The sequence below is a fragment of the Parasteatoda tepidariorum genome, chromosome 4, assembly GCF_043381705.1.
Source record: "Parasteatoda tepidariorum isolate YZ-2023 chromosome 4, CAS_Ptep_4.0, whole genome shotgun sequence".
NCBI classification, from domain to species: Eukaryota; Metazoa; Arthropoda; class Arachnida; order Araneae; family Theridiidae; genus Parasteatoda; species Parasteatoda tepidariorum.
Window position 1 is genome coordinate 89381841 of NC_092207.1, and position 22925 is coordinate 89404765.

General features: G+C 28.3%; 1 protein-coding gene across 3 annotated transcripts in view; it reads right to left on the bottom strand.

The window, feature by feature from the left end:
- Positions 1-4745: 4745 nt before the first annotated feature.
- Positions 4746-22925, bottom strand: part of LOC107456464 (solute carrier family 12 member 4) — a 423880-nt gene continuing 405700 nt past the window's right edge. For 2 of the 3 annotated variants that reach the window (XM_071180171.1, XM_043042832.2), the window contains exons 16-26: positions 22639-22832; positions 20692-20771; positions 18626-18714; positions 17110-17210; positions 16725-16841; positions 14553-14642; positions 12338-12429; positions 11264-11368; positions 8231-8502; positions 6708-6841; positions 4746-4961 (exon numbers count right to left, since the gene is read on the bottom strand). In XM_071180171.1, the coding sequence (XP_071036272.1) occupies positions 4870-4961; positions 6708-6841; positions 8231-8502; positions 11264-11368; positions 12338-12429; positions 14553-14642; positions 16725-16841; positions 17110-17210; positions 18626-18714; positions 20692-20771; positions 22639-22832 (1366 nt within the window). In that variant the 3' untranslated portion in view covers positions 4746-4869. Of the gene's footprint in view, positions 4962-6707; positions 6842-7130; positions 7210-8230; positions 8503-11263; positions 11369-12337; positions 12430-14552; positions 14643-16724; positions 16842-17109; positions 17211-18625; positions 18715-20691; positions 20772-22638; positions 22833-22925 lie in introns of those variants that run through there. The other variant, XM_071180172.1, reaches the window with a different exon arrangement.

Below are 22925 nucleotides of genomic sequence, written 5' to 3' on the forward strand. Positions count from 1 at the left end.
GAGTCGCAAAGTGCTGAGTCTTTGAGGTTGCCCTAGGTAAGAAAGCTAGGTATTAAAAACCAACATTAATAGAAAAGTGGTACTGATTCATTTTGCTTTGAGCAAAAGTAAAAGCTTGCCATAATTTTGACGTCAATGATGCTTAATTATTTTTTCTAATAGGTACTAATTGAAATTATAAAATAAGCTATATACTAAAAAGCAAAATTGCTGAAGAAATGGTACTAATTCCTTTAGGAGAAACATAAAAAAATGTCTCATTTTCATTGACGTTAATAATTCTTAATTAATTTTGGTTATAGACGCTACTGGTGTTATGGTAATTTTTAATAGGTTCCAAATTTATTAATATAGGTACAATTAGTATATTTGGTACTTATAAAACTACATCAATACTATGCCGTTTTACTGTGGAAAAAGGTTTTTTAGAGAGGCTAATTTTATTAAAATGTAACATGGCGACTTTAAAAAAAATGTTTTAATTTAATGTTTAAGTATTACGAAGATTTGATTTTTATATGAAAATTGTTCATTGTATTTCATTATTAAAAGTGTGTTTTTGATTCAACATTGAACCTGTAGGTGAAGAAAGGGTTTGGTGTAAAAATTAAAAATTTTGCTGGAAAGATATAATCTAGCTATTTAGTGGTCTACAATAATGTGTTAGTGTTGAAATTTTATATAATAAAGAACTTTACTGGAAAAACATTAAAATTTTATTGCATTCTACGAAAGGTAGTTAAATGGTTCGGTACATAAAGGAATTTACATACATTGCATTCATTTTTAACTTATTTTGATCATAAATAATATTTTTGAAAAATGCTTCATTTAAAGATAATATAAAATGCAATGAAAAAAAATCATACAATTTTATTCAAGCACAATTATATTTGTACAACTTAAATATTTAATTATATATTTTTTACACTTTCAGTGTAATTTCAAAGTGGTAAGCTATAGTTTACAAAATTTTGTTGGTCTTGTTTTTTTAATAACTGTTAGATAAATAAGCTGATGCTATTTTACAATCATTATTTCATTTTGTCATTGCTTTACTGCCTCTTAATTAGAGAATGATGCTCTTCTTGTTTTTATAAAGTTTCATTTTTTAAAGATCGTTATTCTGAAAAAAGAATTGTTATTATTTTATTTCCAATTAACTTATCATATTTGAGTTGCATTTCATAAATTATATTAGTTTTTAATATTTTCACTTCCTCGTATATTAATGTATCTTCCTCATATATTAATGTAACTTATATATTTCACCGAACCCTAATACATTTCTTTCAAATTTCATACTATAGCTTCACTTTAAAGAACATCTACATCAACATTATAAATACATCACAAATTACTCTAACAGCAATAGATGTGCTCAAATAGATAAAACTTTACAATTCAACTTTCTATAGAAATTTACTGCTTATAACTCCATCAATGACTTTTTATAACATTCTGTATCATAAATTTATAAAATTGAGTAAAATACTTGTAAAAAGTCACCCCTGTAAACTTTCATGTTCTTTAACTAGATCTACCTTTTAAATCTTTTCATATCTTCAGTTTTAAATCTAATCAAATGATTAAATTATTTTGAACACGTTCCGTGCCAAACAGTTTTTGGCTGCTTATGTACTTTAGTTTAGCCCCCTTGAATTCACTGAATTTCAAAATAACCTTAACACATAACCAGGGTGTAATTATCACCTGCATGAATGAAATAAAGTTTAATTGTGGTTTTAATACTTGATTACGTTTTATTAATTATCCACATTACATCGATTTTATGTTGTACCATGTACACATAATGGTTCAGGAATGGTACATCTCATATACAGGATACCATAAGAAAGACTGTTTGAAAATGCATGAGTTAAAATTTATTAGATGTATTTTTTAAGACTCAGTTTTTTCTTTAATAAACTCAAATGCTTATAAAATAAGTGGTTTAAAATAGTTTTTGTTTAAAATTTTGGAGGGACTAATTTGTAACTATCATCTGATAATTGTAGGATTATAACAATCATTTGATAATTTTGAAAAGTCTATGAATTAATGCTATAATGATTTAGCGTTTTTGAGATTTATTTGTCTGCAGTACTATTACTTTGAGTGTTGCATATTATAAACACAAGTAAATATACATTTTTAAAACAATTTGAATATAATATACACTCAGATTTATTCAACAAATATAAATATGTAATTAGGAAAATATTTTATAATACATTTTTGACAATATTTAATTAATTATAAGCCAAGAAATTTTATTTCAATTTTAACTTGAATGTGATTTTAAACAATCTCATATTTTCTGTAATTGTTTAAGAATATTTCATATTATTTGCTTGTATTTAGCTGCCTTTTTACTGGGATGATAAAAACTAATTTCTATATAAAATTACATTTGATAGTCATATTTACAAAGATAAAATAATAATTATATTAACAGTATTTTGACTGGTATGAATTCTTGATTATCATTAGAATCCTGAGCATAATGATTTTAGCATAAGTGTAAAATGTTCCCATAATTTAGTTCAAAATAAAATAAAATAGTTATCAATATTGTCAGACATTGCGATTAAACATAATTCTATACCAAATTAGGATATTATTTATATATTATATATTATTATTATAATGTTATATATTATTATTATATATATTATTTATATTTTATACCAAATTAGGATATTATTTATTGAAGTTAGAATATTTTCCATGCAAATAGTCATATTATTAAAGTTCTTGATTATCTCTTTAAGTTTATTCAGTAGGCTATTTTGTACAGAGTAATTCGCTTCATTACACTTTTCTGAAATAAATTTTTTTTTTATTATTCAAGATAAGCTCATAAATGAACAAGATGGAAGGAGAAAAATTTTAAACATAATTATTACAACTTTTTCTCTAAACAACGTTTAATAAATTATGTAAATGTAAACTATTTTATATTTATAGTTCTTTTTTAGTCATTATAATAATGAACAATTGTAATTTCAAGATCTTTTTTTAAATTTATTTGTACATAACATAGAACAGTTAAAATTCTTTGGCACCAGCTTCATAGCTCGGGTCAGCTATGCTTTGCAAAAAATAATGAAATAAAGAAGAAAATAACATTTAAAATTAAGTACAATGAAAAAAAAAATATTTAATGTACATAGAAATGGGATATTTCCATATCTGTACCTGTTTGTGCCAAATCACACACTTGGAATAAATTTAAATAAAAATATCAAGTGGCTTGTTTTTTTAGTTTTAATTTCATTTACGTCGCGCTAGAGCTGCATAATGGGCTATTGGCGACGGTCTGGGAAACATCCCTGAGGATAATCCGAAGACATGCCATCACAATTTTGATCCTCTGCATAGTGAATGGCACCCCCGCTCAAGTGGTTTGCAAGCTGTATAGTTCAAATTCCCTCCCCTTCTGAGATTTTTTTTTTTAGTTTCTCCAGTGCCACTTCGCCGTTGGCGCTCAAAACTTGGTGTCTATTTTGGCTCAGGTACTGATACGGAAATCTTCCTCATAGAAGCTACCATTTGTAAGTATATGTTGTCGAATAGTCTACGTGGCAGCTTTTTAAAGCAAAAATTAAAAATATAATTTATCACATTTTTTTTCGCAAATTAATTTTTTTACAAGTATATAATCACTCACAGATTAAATTTTTATTTGAAACCTGCATTTAATCACACTGCCTTAGGAAAATTGAGAAGCTGAAATACCTTCTGTGACAGACAATGCTTGGCAAAAGAAAGATAATTCATATATTTTTTTTCTTCTATGCCTTTCACATGTAACTGAGCATATATCATTCATTATCAAAACTGTAAATGTTACTACTATTAATAACAACAACATGTAATTTGCTCGCCTTACAATATTAGAAGAAGTTGAACAAATATATCTGAAGTATACACGTAACAACAATCCTTATTTATATTCTAAAGTATGAAGGAAACCAACACGCAAAAGAATTATTTGTGAGACTGTGTATGGACTAGCATAAGTGTAACAATATATAAATATGAAAACATAAGTATTTTGGCAGGTCAAATGACTAGATTTTTAACAAAATAACATGTGAACAATAAATATAAAGTTTTGTGACTAGTTAACAAAACACCAAATAACAGGTAAGTATAAAAAGCTTTTGTAGGCGCCTATGTTTTATATCTAAGAATAATACATATATACAGTGTGAGATGAAAGAACATACACAGCAAGATTTGCAAAGTTATTTTAACACAGTGTTTAAATATGAATAAATTCATTTGAACAGAGATTAAAAAAAATACATGCACGAATAAGATTCTGAATTCCAACAGTGTAGCTCTGATTTAAATCATATTAACAATTAAACATCTTTTTTAAACATAACACAACTTGAAGTGAAACTTTATAATTATAGTGGTTGCAGTTTGAATCATTTTATAGAATATTAAACTTTTAAAAATGTTTCAAAAGTTTTCCAAGTGTAAATTTATTTCAATATTTAAGCATGTATGTTAATGTAGAAAATCATAATCATTAAACCTTGATAAGGTTCTGTTAATTTTTTTGCATGTATACTATATACTGTAAAACTTTTTATGGGAAAAAAAAACTGCTATTAAGTTTCCAAGAATTTAAAAAAAAATATTAATGTTAAAGAATATGTTAAATGAGAATAAATAAAGGAAAAAAAAACTATGTAAAAATCAAGCAATCAAACAAATAAATAAAAATATTTCTTTTTTTTTTGTTGAAATAGTAGACAGACAGCAAAGTTTCTTTAATATTTTTAATGTTGACGCTCCCACCCGTATTGCCAACTGCCTCTGCAGATGTATCAGTCTACTAAATACAGATCTTCAAGAATAGATGGTGATTACTTCCCGTCCTCCACCACGCACCATTATAACTTTTTCTAATCCTTCAGTGAGCACTTCAATAAATTCCATATCTTGGTGTGGTTAAGGTGAGTTTAAGCTAGTTTCAATTTGAAATGAAGACATATTATGTATAGTATCTAAAACAAAACAAAAATTAGTAACAAAAATCTAGTACATAAAAACGATTGATGTTAAACAAAAAAATTCTTGCAGCAAATTCATGTGAGAAGGTATAAGATTTTCTCTTAAAGTGTCTATTTTTAGTTGAGATTTTTTCGACGGCGCTGCGAATAATAAATTAAATCCAAGAAAGCCAATAAATCGAAGAAAAATAATTAGAACTCTCATTATTATGATGTGTGCAGAAGGTGGATGTTTCCTAAATATTGTAATGTGATCTACATTTAATAAGATTTCGAAAAATTTTGCTGCGATTTTCAAATATTTTTCTTTGAGTTAAACTTTTACTATCTGCACTGCAATCTATCGAAAAAATTTTGAACTAGAACCAGAAACTTCGGATGGAAAATGTATTAATTTTTTCCTAAAACTGCTGCATTTTTTATTGATATAGATTTTAGAAAACCATAACCCTAATGTTTAGGCTTAGGAAAAACATAAAAAATAGTGCTTATATGTTAATAGTAGTTACAAATTAGTCCTTATATATATTATATATATATAAATAAATAAATAAATAAATATATGTATATATAAAAGCAAAAAAAAAACACGAAGAAAATTAAGAAAAACAATAAGTTTTATTTATTGCGCATAAGCTAATAAAATAAGAACTAATAAATAAGCTAATAAATAAGAACTAATAAAATNTGTAATTTTCCCCATGTTTTCTCTACATTTTGAACTTATTTTATGAGTTCTATTTACTTGCAGCTTATGCGCAATAAATAAAACTTTTTGTTTTTCTTAATTTTTAAATTTTTTTTTAATTTTTTTTTGTATTTATCTATTATTCGAAACGTCTTATGTATATACATAAGACGTTTCGAAATTTTTCATTATAGTTTAAGAGTATATTTTTAAAATCCCTGGCAAAAATGTAGTTAACAGAGTATGCATATTAAAGAGTCACAAATTAATATTTAAGAGAAGAATATCAGAAAAATTATCAAAATCTAAGAATTCGCTAGTGAGGATGACAGAAGGAAAAACATTAAAAATAGTTTGACTCGTCTGTTAGATTTTGGAGAAGTTTTTGATAAACTAATATGACTTATACTTCTTGAATAATGTCCCCAAAATATTCAAGGATAGTTCAAATTAGTACTATTTAGGATTGGCGTTTTTAGCGAAATTTTGGCATTGTGAAAAAAAACTTATGTCATACTATCATGTCATATTATAGTAATAGTGTTATAGAGAAAATTATTGAGATTCTCAAGACAAGATACTAATATTATTAAAGAATAATATTTATGTATTTAAGATATTTCTGTAAAAAATTTTTTTCAGCATAGGAATTTAGACTTTGCTAAACACTTGAGCCTTAGTGGTGAAAATGTATTAATTTTATTACCATTTTTTTAAATATCAGAATAAAATATTTAATTATGTATTAGCGTTTCTGAACAGATTACATATTTTTTCCCTTTGTTTATTTAGTGACCTACTTGCATATTCTGATGTTGTTTTTTTACAACTTTTATTTTAAATGATTTAGAATAAATTCTTATCGGTATTGTTTTTTTTTTAAATAATTCAGCTAAAATTTAATTAAAATAATTTTCCATAGTAATAATATTAATGAAATGTATAAATAAATAATATAATAAAATAAAATATAGTTTAAAGGATACAGTTTTCTTCTCCTACTCTCAATTTCGGAGGTCCTGGCAAGTTAAAAACAACAAGTTGAGCGTCTTGGGATTTGCTGAGTATAACTTCATTTAATTTCACTGCTGTGTGCATACGTTTAACGTTAGATTCATCTCTGAAAGAAAGAAAAAAAGAGAGTGCTTAGAAGTGTCAGTAATTAGCACTCCAGTTATTACCATAATTGGGATTTGCTCATGCACTACTGTGTGCATACGCTTAACGTTAGATTCATATCTAAAAAAGAGTGTTTAGAAGTGTCAGTAGTTAGCTGCTCGGTTATCTGAAAATTGGTATTTACTGAGTATAACTTCATTTAATTTCACTGCTGTGTGCATACGCTTAACGTTAGATTCATATCTGAAAGAGAGGAAAAAAAGAGAATGTTTAGAAGTGTCAGTAATAAGCTGCGCGGCTATCTGATTACTGAGTATAACTTCATTTTATTTCACTGCTGTGTGCATACTTTTAACGTTGGATTCATCTCTGAAAGAGGAGGAAAAAAAGGGAGTGTTCAGAAGTGTCAGTAGTTAGCTGTCCGGTGATCTGAAAAATGGCCAGCTCAACCAAAGAAAAATGTTAGGAGATAAAAGAAAACGAAAAAACAGCTATTCTTCTCATCAAGTTTAAAAAACAGCTACAAATTTCATCAAAAGATGGTGCTACTAGCTGAGAAAACTATAAAACAATATTTAAAAATAACCATCATTTGCAGTAATAATGTGGTGTCGTATGATGACAAATTAAACAGACGTCTCTTTTAATACTATAGTAAAACCTCTCAGGAGCGATCACTTTCTGTATCGCAGTTAAATGGTCGTTAATTGAGGTTAGTCGTCCTTAGGGGTTACCTCCATTAACTTCAAAATCTCATCGAAGGTACATGATTAAGTTTAGCTATTGTCATTATCTTGGTGCGGTAATGCCACTTGTGTTGGCTTCACGAAAACCGGATTTGGCCTTTTCCGTATTTGGTGCAGAGGTTTGCCAGGTCTCTGGGAGAGGCTTAGATCGTCTCTCCTAAAGGTCTTCTTCAACACTATGTCTAGGGAAAAAATTCCGTGCTACCCAAAAGTGGTTCTAAATAGAGAAGGTCGCTACCCTGAAGTGATCTTTCCTGGAGGTTTCTGTGAATTTGAAATAGTCTGACAAGCAGCAGAAACATTTTTTTTTTGTACTTTTACAGTCAGTGACGCCATTTGTTTAAAAAAATGTAGTGTTTATTTTTTGAATTCGGATAAAAAGATTAACTGGTGTCCTAAGCAGAACGCAGTAAACTTCGCTTTTCTATCTTTCCTTTTTTTTAAATTCATTCATATTTCTTTAAAGTATTTATTCTTAGAAAATTTCATTGCAAACTTGAGTTTAGTTAGCTATAAATAATAAATTATGATAATTTTACCACCACTGCATGAGCTTTTTTTCTTTTACTTTTATACAATCTTTCAACAATCTACGTGTATTTTATGTATTTAAAGTGTGTTTTAGATAGATGGTTTGTACTCACGGTTTGGATAGAAGCGTTTTACTATCGTTTTTCTCTTCTGTTTTCACGTCATTTTCCACTGGGGCGGGATCATCACAAGCATCCACAGAAATGGAAGGAGCAAGAGCTGGAGGAGAGCCTTTCTCCTTCGGTGGGCTTTTGTCTCCTCCTTTCGAAGGAGAATCTTCGCTCTCATCGACAAGATCTTCAGGATCTTGTTCAGGCATTTCAATGAACTGTACTTTGCTGGGCTTTGAGGAAGGCTGATTGACACTATCTTTCATGGATTGGACCTACAAAAAAACATCAAACGCTCTTAAATATTTGATCAGCAATTTTTCCGAAATACATATAAATAAAACACATTTTTTCAAAAGTATGATCTAAAAAAAGAAAGGGGAAAAAAACACTTTAAACAACTTTTGATTTAACAATTTGATCTTCACTTATAACTTCAAGTATCTTATCAAAATTGTTTTAATAATAATTAAATTTTACAAAAACTATATTTTACAAAAACAAAAATTAACAAAATACAAACAGTAACTTTTGAATTATCCCAAAATAATTCAGAATAATAATGTAAATTTATACATATTTTGAGTTAATAACCTGTTGAGTTACCATTTGCCTTGAATATTTCTAGCACAGTAGCTAGTATCTCAGAATGTTTCAGTTCATAATTCTTTAGCTTTAATATCACCACATTTGTGTATTTTTTCTGTGTCAATTATTCATTTTAACTTGCTAAAAACATTGTAGTTTAATTTTATATCTATTTAACTCGCTAGAACTATAGTATTTTTTCAGAACACACGTTTTGAATAGCAGATTATCTCGTATATTTTAATTGAATATTGTTGGTCATTCAATTAACTATAAAGTTTTTCTCTTATCGAATTAAAAAATGTGTTCGTATAGTAAAAAATTGTAATTAAAACTTAAATATTTTTTTTAGTTAATACGATTAATCATTTCAAAGGTTTATCCTGTTCTTAGGCCATTGAGTTGAGCAAAACGTAATTGATTTAAATAGTCAATATTGCGTGCAATCATGATTATTTGTAATTAAAATTATAATTGTAATAATGACACTGGGGAAAATGTTTTTTATTTTAAGTTTTTCTTATTTTATGTTTTTTTTTAATTTTATATTTATTATTTTATGTTTTTTTCGCTGATTTTTAATCTGTAATCGGTTTCTCTCTCCAGATTTTTTTAATTGACATTTTTTGTCGAAGTCAAAATTTTTTATATATAACAGGAGGTAGCGTAAATGTTGTTACAAACTCCCAGGGGAGTTAGGGCACATCATCAGGATTAAAATTGCTTAGGAACCCAAAATATCGCACGCGGCTAGGAGTATTTAATATGAGCTGTTTCTTCGTGTGATTCTGAACTAGAAATATGTTGCAACATTTATGCGACCTCCTGTTATCTATAACATTTTTAAACTGGTGCATTTCGACAAAAAATAGGCTAAAAATATTATTCGTAAAAAAATTTGCACCTCTAAAAACAAAACTAATTTCAGACTAGAAATCCTTCCTCCCGAATAAGGCAAAATCAAGTATTTAAATAAATGCTACGAAAATTTGTTTTCCAGTGATTAAATGTAACAATATTTACTTGCCATTGTAGTTTAATATTAGTTGTAACTAGTGGGCTGCGCCCTCTGCTCGCTAACGCTTGCCAACCCCCGAAAATTGCTACGCAATCTTATATCGTTTGCTTAGCTCGCTACTAATTTAGGTACATTGCAAATGCACAAAATTCTAAGAATTCAAAACAATCATTCAAATCCATATAACAACCTTTTTTTTTTTTTAAAAAAAAATTACATCTTTTTAGTAAATACTAAGTCATTCAAATAAATTTGAATTCAAATAAATGACATGTATTTCGTTAAACCTATTAGAAATGTGCTATAGTATAAAATCTTAAAGCGTAACAGCAGGACTGAGACTCATTTTTCAATGAATAACTAACAAAAATAATAAAACAAATAAATTCGTGATATAAATCTAAAATCATCAAATAAATTCGTAATATATAAATTCGTGAAAAAAAGCGCTTTCGACAAAATACTAAAATAGAGATCTATCGACAAAGACTGCTCACTTCTTCCAAGCTTAATAGTATGAGATTGCCGAAGCTGATAGGGTGAATTTCGGAAGAGATCACATTTGGTAAGAATGCTCTCTCTGGTTAATTCAGCTTCCGTTTTTAAAAGCGCTATATGTTGAGCCACCTCAGCTAGATTTGGCATGTGACATTTTTAGCGGCAATCATTGGTCGATTTTCTAGCGTTGCCATTCGAGGAGTTGTAATGAGGCTTCTTTTTTGTCGCCGTGAAAGAGAAATATATATATAGATTATGATTATATTTGTAATCATACTTTTCGACTGAACATAACCTGGATAAAAACTGCGATCGATAGTTATGATTACTTGCTATTTCAGGTATAGATATTGTAAGTACTATATTATTTTACGCTATTGTTACCACCTTTCTATTGATTGAAATTCGCAATCGAAGTACAACTAATTCGTCTTCTAAAATATATTAAATCTAATAAAGAGTTTATTCAAAAACAAAACTGACAGTGCACTTGTTGTTGTAGTTGTAGTTCATTTACGTCGCACTAGAGCTGCACAATGAGCTATTGACGACGGTCTGGGAAACATCCCTGTGGATCATCCGAAGACATGCCATCACAATTTCGATCCTCTGCAGAGGGGATGGCACCTCCGCTTCGGTAGCCCAACGACCTGCACGCGAAGTCGAGCACTTTACGGTAACACAGTTTAACGAGGATTAATACCGCACACCCTCGGTCCCTATGCAGACTGATCCAAGTGGTCACCCACCCGCACACTGACCGCAGCCAGCGATGCTTGACTTCGGTGATCTGCTGGGAACCGTGTCTTAACGATGAGTCCAATGTGGAACGTCAGGACAGTGCACATAAAAGATGGTTCCGTAATGAAATTTTGAAAATTTTAAAAATATTGTTTTTGCATGCATGCTAACAGATGGAATGTTATACTGACCACCGTGAGGGTACCTCTCCTTTGTTTCAAATGTTTCAGCATTTGGGATCTCTGTTCCATCATTAGAGTGCGCTCATATGTGTAAGCATTTATATCTGTATCCACCTGAAACACGAATTATGTTGGGCACAATTTTTAATATAATATCCACAATATTTAATGATTAATCCTTAGAAAGGCATATTTATCAAAAAAATAACTTCATTTGCTTCGAAAAGAATATGAAAGTGGTAAACGTTGACATGTTTCGAGGGCTCAAATATAGGCGCTCATTCTCAAGACTCACCAAAAAGATTTTTTTAGACAACTTTGCGTTTTCTGTTTCAAATCTCTTTTGTTTTCTCATGCATATGTAACAAGTCTTTAAAATGAGTCCTTTTTTTTGAGTGCTCGAAACATGTTGACTTTTAATATTTTCGTATTTTTTTTGAAGCAAGAATTTTTTATATTATCAAGTAATCTCAATAATAGTTAATAATAAAAAAATGATATAAAGTGGAACACAGGTAACAAAATTTCAACTATCGATAAATGATAACATTGTTAATAAAAGTTTTTAAAAAGTTTGTTTTATTAAAAAATATTTTGTATTGATTATTTCAGAGAAAACTGAGAAATCTGTTTCTGAGATATATATGCTTTATAATATTCTTTATTTAAGTCTTCATGCGTATCATACCATAAAGTAAGTAATAAAAATCTTAGAATTTTTTTTCTTTCACTGAAAGAATTAAATTTAAATAAATCCTTTAATAGTTTTTTTTGAAATATTTTTTAAATGCTAGTTAAATTTAAACTTAATTCTATTTTTTAAAAAATATTTTTTTTATTGGTTATAAAAGTTTATAGTACAAAACGCTGGTGTTTTTAAATTACTTATTTAATTCACAAAACTTTTTTATAAGGTAATAATTTTTTTCTTATATTTTAGAACAGTTTCTAACATCTCTCGTTGAATTTCGGTTTTTGTATAAAAAAGTACAGAAAAATGCATAAACAGTACATAAATAGAAAATATGATATAAATTCACCACATTAAAAAAAAGTAGAACAATATATAAAGTTTATGCCTACCATTTCTACTACTTCCACTTCTGCTTGAATTCGCAAATGATATAAGAATGTGCCTAAGTCTTTCTTCATTTGGATACTGTTATCGTCCAGTTCTTAATATCGGTTTATTAAGTTATAATATCAAAATAAATTTGAATTAAATTGAAATTTTTAAGCCTTCTTCTCTCCCTCTGCCTCTCAAAAGTATTACTACAGTTAAAAAATGGCTTAAACCTGTTATTCTTGATAAAAGCTCTACTAAGCGAAGTAATTGCTAAAAAGTTGCAGGACCTCAAATGTCAGGTTTCGGCAAGAGGGACAAAAAGATGGTAAACGGGAGAGACACATAGATATTACCATCTAGACAAATGAGGAATTGTTACCCATGCATTTTTTTATGTTGAACCAAAGAAAATTAGTGTGAAACGATAGGACTAATAGCTTCAAAGCTATATTAATTTAGTTTGATGGAACAAACTTCTTTGGTTAGTTCCATCAAAAAAGTCCTCCGCAAAGGCTAGTTTGTCTCAATGCTTGACCCAGGAGTTCACTTGTCTTCTGGATGGGGTTCAAAATTTCATGGCTACGGAGTTGCACATTGGTAGTCGTAAACCACAAAATTGGGTCAGCTGTTCAACAATGTTTGCAAACTGCTTTGAAGCTACGAGTTTGTACATTCCACGCTAGAGTGTAGTAAGTTTTTGTAATGCTTCACAGACAGTTTTTCGCACAAAACTGCAGTTAACTGATTTTTTTGAGAGGACAGATAATGAACGTTTAGCACACATTTTTTCTAAATTTCTTTTTTCTTCATGTTATTACAAATAAATTGTACCATATTTTTTGGAGATTCTTGTTGTTATCCTTTGCTAAACAGGAGGAAATAGAATCCATTTTCTGTTTGAAGACAAAGCACTTAATCAAATTTGCAACAATAGTTTCTCTAAATAAGTTATTCTTAGTGGTGGATATGATTTTATCAATATAAGCATAGAACATAAATTGATTTTTACCCCAAAGGTCTTTAAGGCATGATGCAAGAAATAACATCGCCGTAGATATTTTATACTATTAGCGAAACATTCTAAATTGATCGATTATCTAACTGAGGTTTAATTTTAAGTTTGTCTGTTCTAAATCTTGCGTTGCCCCTTTCACCGAATCGGCCAGCATACAAAAATTTTTAATATATAATGTGAATGTCTTTAACATTTAAAATTTTTTGTTTGTTTTAAAGCAACAATGATGCCAATTAGTCATTAAGGTCAATGAGCACAGCGAACTATTAACACAGACGCTCCCGTGGCCGATTAGAGCCAGGTAGGAATTAGTTTCTTTTTGCAAAAACTTGACAACTTGTTGCACTATTTCTTAAACAGCTTCAAAGTTGCAATTTTTCCAAAGACATCAGCGCAATACTCATCATGTGTACATGGAAATAATTTTACTTTCATGGAAATCCAAAAATGCTCTCCTATGCAATTTAAAGATGTGGTTTATAATTACATTATCCAAAACTTTTAATTTTAATATTAGTTTTTATCTTAAAAGAAAACGGTTTCATTTTAAGGAAATCATTTCCACCTTGATAGATTAGAAATAAAAAGTTTTTAAATTGGTTCAACAATCATAGAAATTGTGATTTCGATTAAAATTTAAAAGACATTTAATGTAGGAAAACATTCACCTAATTTTGGAAATAGTATACTATATACACAATAGCACTTATCCCATCATTGTGTTACAAAAAAATTTAATTATAGATTCAGAGAGTCAGTTATAGTAAGTTTAATAATTCTTATCCTAAATATATGGTATCTAAACATGGTTGATATTTATGAATTCTGAATTTTAAAATATATAGAAAGGAAAAGCTTACTAATTCCTTAAAAATATAACTTTAAAATTAAAGCAACAAATATTAATAGTTAGAGCTTTTGAGTTACATTTGATAAGTTATACATTAATTAAATTTTTAGAATTATATTTATATTCTTAATTGATTTATTTGTTCTTATCTTCATTCATTATAATTGAAATTATTTGTAATTCAATACATTAGTGTTATGAATTTATAAAAAGACTTGTTTATGTTTATACAGTCCTAAATTTAAAAGTATTTTAAAATTCTACTGAAAATACTTTTATAATATTCGGCAAATTTCCAATTATAGTACCTGATTTAATTCGGCATCATTTATTATAAGATATAATTTTTTTGATAGTAAAAGGATACGTGCAATGGTGAATATTCTTAGCTTGCACTTCTTCCAAACGCTGTGTTGCTTCATCAAGAATGTTAGCAGCATTAACAGTCCTCCGTCATCTGTATTGTGAGATTAAGGAAGAATACAGGAAAGTTTAATCATGAAGAATGTAAAACACAACTCTAACGCAGGCAAACGCTTAGAAAAAAAAGAAAAAAAAAAGAAAACGTCTATAGTCTGGCTATCAAAGAGATGACATCCATCTTAATTGGATAAGATTCTCTGATTGCATCTCGTGATAGCCAGACAGTACTTGCATTTCAAGTCTATACATGAAATTGAAGCATTTTAATATATATTGTTGTTATAGTTTTTGTATCATATCATTTTTTGATATGATCTTTAAATAACTATCAACAAGGCCTAAAATTAATATTTAAATGATTGAAAAAAACTCATTATTAAAATACTACTAACCATTACCGAAATTAATTAGAGTAAATTGGAGAGAAATTATGAAAAATCAGTTAATTTGAGAATTATGAGCACACAAACAATTTACAAAATTTATTGAACAAAACACACAAACTATTTACTAACAAACGGACAAAAGTTCTGTTGTCTGAATAAATCAAAATATTGAATTGTCGCAGATGGTACTATTTGTTTCTATGTGAAAATAAAATGCATCTCGTGTAATAAGTACCACAAACTACAACACGAGACTAGTAAAAGTAAATACATAAAGGAAAAATTAAATTTTTTTAGCATTAACTGTTGTTCTTCTTAACATTTTACTTGTCACACCCAGGATCAAATTTTACGATTAACTATTAGCCACGTGCCTAGTAAAGTAAATGTACTTCTTATCGACCGCTTACAGATGACTGACACTTATTAAATATTTTTCCTTAAAACCAATGTTTAAAGCTTCAGATTTCCGGGGTGGTTTGATATAGGTTTCTTTCCTTGTTTCTTTTTTTTATTAAAAAAGTTAGAGGTTTGGATTTTGTTCCAGTGGCTTGAATAATGTAAAAAGTACTTAACATATTGAAAACTTAATTTCTAAAAGCAAAAATCGAAAAAAAGGAAATAAAACCCTTTTTTTCTGGTTTAAAAATCTTAACAATAAAAATTTCCATCTTCACATAACGAATTCTTGATAACAAATTTATTTTTCTTACTATTTTGCAATTGTGACAATTCCTTCATCCCTAGTACTATGAATTTATTTTATATATCTATTTATTTTACATAAGTTCTCAATTCTTTTTTCTGCAAGTAATTACTCTAGGGTTAAACTCCTTCCTGATATTATTAATCAATTGGTAGTATTTTCTTGCTTCTTTCTGCGTCTTATGTGATTCAATCTCTTTGAACTGTTCTTCAAATAAACATTTCTTTTTCTTCAAATGTACTCTCTTTTCCAGTCTTTTCTAGTAATAAGTCCTTGTATCATAGCTTTATAGCTATATATATATATATATGCACCGAAGAGCCATTACATTATGACCACCCTTCATCTATAACGATGGGCTCGCCAGGTTTTCATGGTTTCTCGTTTCTCTCCCAGGAACAGTGCTTTCATGGGGCGCATTAGGACCCAAAATCCTCATAGAACAATCCCTGACGTCTGTAAGCTACTTGAAGATAGTTGTAGACCAGATTCACCCATTCATGGCAACAGTTTTTCCTGCGGGGGATGGTGTTTACCAACAGGATAATGCACCATGTGATAAGGGTCGAATCGTTGAGGAACATTCCAGTGATTTTCAAGTCATGTCTTGGCCCCCAAATTCACCTGACCTTAATCCATTAGAGCATTTGAGGTCCTATTTGGAAAACCAAATTCATGCTGCCACGCTACCCCCTTGCAATGTGAGGGAGTTGCAGGACCAGTTGGTGAGCGTTTGGTACCAGATACCTCAGACTACCTATCAGCACCTTGTGGAATCAATGCCACGGCGGGTGCTAGCAGTTTTGAGGGCTAAAGGTGGTTCTACATGTTATTAGCAGGGTAGTCATAATGTAATGGCTCTTCGGTGTATATATATAAGCTGATTGCAGATTTGAAATCAACGATACAAAATTATCTAAGATCTGTTAAAAAATTCTCATGTAACGAAAAAAAATTGTCCTTCAGTGTATACCTCGGGAAAATAAACATGGTATACAGAAATAGTTTTAACTCAAAAGGATACGGACAATCCACCATACGTCAATATGACCGGACACTTTATCAGCGTTATCTGGAAAGTGGTCAATACCTTTAGGTATTAATAGGGCACTTTTGCTGGATGCAATGTTCCTGACGCTATCTAAGAAAGAAAATATAAAATCTTTATAAATATCGATATACATATTTTAAATAAAAAACATTTGAACTGGGAGAAGCTTTCGATAGTATGACTATTGTATTAAATTAGGATGTCTTATTTACATTAGTTGTTCTTAATTAAGGGAAAAGAATACTTTTTTGATAACTTTTTAAACACATTTACATTCAAAATGAATCATATTTTATTTTTTACATAATTAATGGTATTTCTTAGATTCGGAAATAGGAAACAATAAGGGTAAAATTACCTATAAAACTTCTAACTGAGTCTGGATTATTTCTCCAAGAAAATGGCCACGCCATAATTACAGTATTATGTTTAAGTCCTCCCAATCCGGTTGTTTGAACTCTAAAAAAGAAAGAAAATAAATAATAAAATTTTCGTTATCTATAATAGTAACGAACATATTTAAAACCTTTAGAAGTGAGTGTAAATTACAATAAAAGTAACCAAGTTTAATCTAATTTTATTACGTTTGATATTAGGAATTTCTTCCTTAAAAAAATATATATTTAAGAAAAATGGAAGAATTCTAGAGCTGCTGTAAAAATTTTTCGCTATTCCAGCATATGCTCGCAATGAAATGAAAAGATATTGTGCTCTGACAAAAAATTTCTTTATAAATGAATCCATTCAATTTTAATTTTAATATAATGCTGCACTAGTTTTCAATAACTTTTACTTAATGGGACTTTTTCTTGAGACAGGCAGTTTAATAATAAAAAAAAAACCCGTATAAAGTGATACAATAATAAGTATATTTTAAGTCTAAAAATGTATAAGGGCTTCCTTGTGTTAATAAAATTTACTAAATGATAAGTAAAAAATGATTTGTTGTATAAAGTAATTTTTAATCTTTCATCCGATTCAGGACGTATGGAAATTATTAACAGGACAAAAACCAAAAATTTTTAAGCTTACTGGAAAAATTAGCTTATAAAAATTAAAGAAATTTCCCAAAATAAACTGACAATTTATTTTACATCTGTATTTACATGTAAAATCGACATAATATTTTTTCGACATATTTTTACGCAAATAAGTAGTTTTAAGAATTTAAAATTAAGAATAATATTTCTTATTATTAGAATTGATTTTTTTCTATAACAAATTCAGCATAGATTCAAAGTTAAAAGACATATTTCAAATTTCGCTACCAAACCATCTTTTAGTATTCTAAATTTGTGTTCCGAATCTATCCCTTTTTGGTTCAAGTTTGTGTTTAAATCCATTTCTTCTGTTAAAATCTATGCTTTTGTTCAAGTTTGTGTTCTTATCTACCTTTTAACACTAGATTGCCCAAGGAAGTAATTTTGACTGCTTTTTAATTTCAATTAGAAAAATAATGATGTATACAATGACATAATTTCTTAAAATTTTGTGACTCTTATAATTATGTTTATCTTTGATATTTACTAATAACTTGTTATATAACTGAAAATAATATCAGAAATATTAAAAATTAATTTCAAACAAAATTCTTTATACATTAGCCATTCTTTCACAATGCAGTCATTTTGACTGCTTTTTGGCAATTTCAGTCTTTCTAGTGCTAATAATCAAAATTTGTGTTTAAATGCAACTTTTAATATTAAACATTTAAATCCATATTTTAATATTTGAAATTTGAGTTTAAACCGACCCTTTAATACCTATAAATAATACCTATAAATAATTCATGCATCTTTTTAATTTAATTATCTAAAATCAATTATGAAGTTTCAAGAAATATATATCTTTATTTTATAAAAAAGTATACTTACAGGTGACTCAAGCCATCTGAAACATTTCGAGAAACTACGATTTCTGCGAAACCTTTAATTTTTTGTTCAACCATTATCTTTCTTAGACTCTAGAAATAAATAATTAATCTTTAAACTTGCTTTTCTCATAATAATAATAAAAGATTGAGACGGTAATTTGTAGTATACTGTGCTCAAAAATATGTAAAGGAATAATTGAATATGTTTTAATTTTCACGTACTAAGGTGCCATCTTAATAGATTGAGGTCAAACTTTTAACATGGTAATTAATTAATGCAGGCGATATTTTAAGTTATTAAATTAAACACAAAACATACTTACTCTGAATAATTTTTTTTTACTGTTGAAGCGTTTGAACTCTTTTCTCTTAAAATGTAGAAGATGGCTACTAACTAGAAAATATGGTCTTTCTATTACGGTTCGAAAACAGTTGGAAATTTGAGACTCCAAGTGTTAATTTTAATTTTAGAGTATTTATGGAGGTAGAAAATTTTAAACCTTGGTAATCGTAAAGTTAAAAATATACCTAAAACTACTTAAAATAAATAACTAAAAACTTGGGCACAATTGTAAAATTAGTTTATCTTAACATGATTCCATATAAAAAATTTCCATATATTTATAACAATTTTTGTAATAATTATTATTTTATTTTATAATTGTTGCAAATTTTTTTGAAGTGTTAAAGTTGAAAATTCTTATCTCATTTTTAAGTAATTTTAAAAGACTACATAGAAAATTTTTAACAAAATTAACCAAATTGTATCTTAGTTATGAAATTGTAAAGATCGCGTTTTTAAATTTTTCTGTTTCGAAATTTTTTTTTTATCTATTCCAGTTAAATTTCGAATTTTGTCACTTAAAATCATGTAAAAATTTCAGTTATTTTTGATTCAAATTTGTTGATTTCCATTAAATGAAATAAAATCATTTAAAAATATCAATAGGATAAATGAGTTTAAAAATTGTGTGCAATGAGACAAACTTTTAATCACTTTTGCTGATTAAATTATTGGGACCATATCTTTCTGATTGCAAATATCTCCCCAAATTTTAAAAGAATTGATAATCTTGAAATAAATGTTTATAGAGAAAGTATGTTTCTGTATCTGATTCTGTATAGCTGAAAATATCGTTTGCCCTAATTAATCACCAATATATTTGAGGTTAAACCTTCGAACCATTTATATATCTTTTGTGCATAAAATTCCACTCACTTGAAAAAGTTATTAAGAGATTCTGCTTTTTATTTGACGCAATGCACAATTAAGGTACTGCACGTAGTTCATCGTGATACTATTTTAAGATTCTGTCAGAATTTTATTGGAGGAAATTCGGCTGGTAAAAGTACAACTCTAAATTTTGTAAGTGATAGTAATTGATTATAGAACTATAGTAATTGATTCCAGTTTGAGATCTTTCACGACATAGAAAAAATTTTTGCAGATCTTTTTCATAAATACGGAATCCTAAATAAAAAAACAAGTAGATCTATCTTCATTTTTCCAAAATAAACAAATAAACAAACAAATAAATAAGTAAATGAATAAATAAACAGAAAAATTAAAAAAACTGAAAATGAAACAATATAATGTGTTTTAGAATATTAAAATTTTTAAATTGAAAACATTGAGAATTGGAAAACGATTCTTAAAATGTATCATTCATAGAATTGACTTCTCAAAAGATTTTGGAAAAACACCTTCAATAAAAGATTGATTTCTGACATCCTTTTAGTGTTTTTCTGGCATTGAAATATTAATTTTGAATAGAACAAAGACCGAGAATATTTTAATAACTTTTATTACCTTTTACATATTCCTTAATGTTCTCTTTATTTAGCATTTTCATTAGTAACTTTTGATTCTTTTATTTTTTCTTTTCCTTCGTCCATCTTTTCATGGCTTACGAATACACTTAAAAACTATTTTTCATGTGTTGTTGTAGGTTTTCTTAGAGGTACGATAAAGATGTAAATGTTTTTCTCTAACCTTACTTAATTTTTTACAATAAATCTCAAGACTTATAAAACATATAGGACATTCCTATATAGGACAGAACTTACTTGTTTAGCAGCTTGGGCTTCTGAGGAGCGTTTTGTAAATTCACCTTCTAAGACCGATGAAACTAAGGTCAACCCTTTGCCTAAATGAAAAAAAATTTATAATTTTAGTTATTACAAATAAAAACTTTAAAACTTTTAAAGTTAAATCGGCTATCAAATGAAAGACATATTGAATTTTTTTTCTGCTAGGAAATGCTAGAGAAGATACAGTATTGGTCTAAAAAATATTCGAACATAAAATAAATATATTTACTAATGCAATATGAAGAAACTTAGAAAATTAAAAAAAAAATTGTAATTTTATTGTTTTTACATTTCAACTTGAAATTTCTCAAGTGCAAATAGTATTAATTTTCGTGAAACGTATTCACACATAACTAATGAAGTTACGCTAATCAGATTTTCACACAGATATTTTTCTTCCTTTTCATCATAGATTAATACTTATAGAATTAGTTTCAAATTTATATTTTAAGTCAACTGTATAATTACAAATTAGTTAGCGTATGTAGTTACATTGGATCTGTTAAATTAAAAACATAATTTTAAAACAATGAAGAAAGTAAAAGTGTAGAAAGAATAATGTGACTGGCATTGAATTAATTAAATGTCAGTTGTTCCTTTTAAACTTTGAGATTTTTACAAACCTTAAATAGATGCATTTCATGCTGTTAAGATTCAGAGTTACGAAGATAGACAGAAAAAACTGAATTTCTTAGTAGAACACAGATTTCAACACCATTTGAACAGAATTAATATTTTTGCAATACGTGAATTGTGATAAAAAGAAGATGGATATGCGTACTGAATTAAAAAATAATGATAATATCAAGTAGTGTTTCCTCATTGTTCCAAAACTATAAATCGTTTTACAAGTCGTTAACGAAAACAAATTTGCCAAATTTAATTTTTTAGACAATTTAAACTGTATTTTATTTTACACATCACATTCCATAACTACTAATATTAACATTAGTTTCATGATTCTGGCTGAAAAGGAAGTCAAAATAGTACACGCATTTAGGTCTCAAATTAGTATTTATGATAGGGGAAAAATGAAGCTGAAATGTAAGGAATCACTTCTAAAGAAGGCGGGAAGGAAAAGTTCTAAAACTGTCTGATTTCAAGAGGAAATAGAAACGAGTTACAAATGATTTGATAATACCTGAAAGCAGAAAAAAACTGGAGGACAAACTAGTATTGATGTTCTGTTAATACTCTTTAATTAATTATGATTTGTCATATTTCAGCACCGTTTATGCTTTTTCTTCGATTAAATATTAATTTGCGATATCTAATGAGTCTACATTTTTAACTTCGTTTCTGATAATTTTCTTTCTATACTTAGTGGAAAATAAAGTCCTCTGCTTAGTTCGGCCAGCCACATTAGATACTGGATCTGACAAGCTCGATAGTTCATCACGATTCTCTTCCCCACCATTTTTTGCATACTATTATGGATTTCTGTGACTCAGTAGTTCTTACAACTAGCTGAAACAATGATTGCAACTGTAGCTTTACATTTTCTCGCAGAGTCATAGTTACTTGTCTCTCAGCTCTTTTCCTTTTACGGTCCGGCGCTTATACTAATATGCTTTTCCACCTTTTCTCATGATGTTATTTGTGATTGGTATATGCCGTGTCTTTCTTGTTCTTTGAGTTCGAATTTAAAATAATTTACGCTAAAAACACCTTCATAATTTTTTTCCTAGTATCTTCCAGTAGTATCTAGTAATTTTTTTTTTTACCAAATGACTAATTTTTAGTTTTACTGGTGATTTTCCATGCTTCGGTTCTAATGAAAAGTTTTCTCCTACAGTGAATTTGGATTGCAAAAATATATATTACACTAAAACACTTTAATGGTACGTACCAAAAGCACATTTGTTCATAAAATAAGATTTTATCACCTTAAATTTTATGCAAAATCATAGTATTTGTACTTACCAGCTTTGAGTTGAGAGGCGAAGGCAATTATTTTCCTGTGTTTTGGTACTAGCTCGTTGTTAAGCTTACACAATACCAGAAGTTGTGGTCTCCAATTCTTAGTGTGGGGTGGTCCTTCTTCTAATCTCAATAAACTGTAACGAGCTGCCGACAGAGCTAATCCACGAATACCATCACCCCATTCTTTTTCAGCTCTGAAACATTAAGTGCACTCAGCATAAGAATCATGCGTAAGTTTAAAGGAGTCATATTTCCTCCTCCTCACTTTTAAGGGTATTTTTATACTT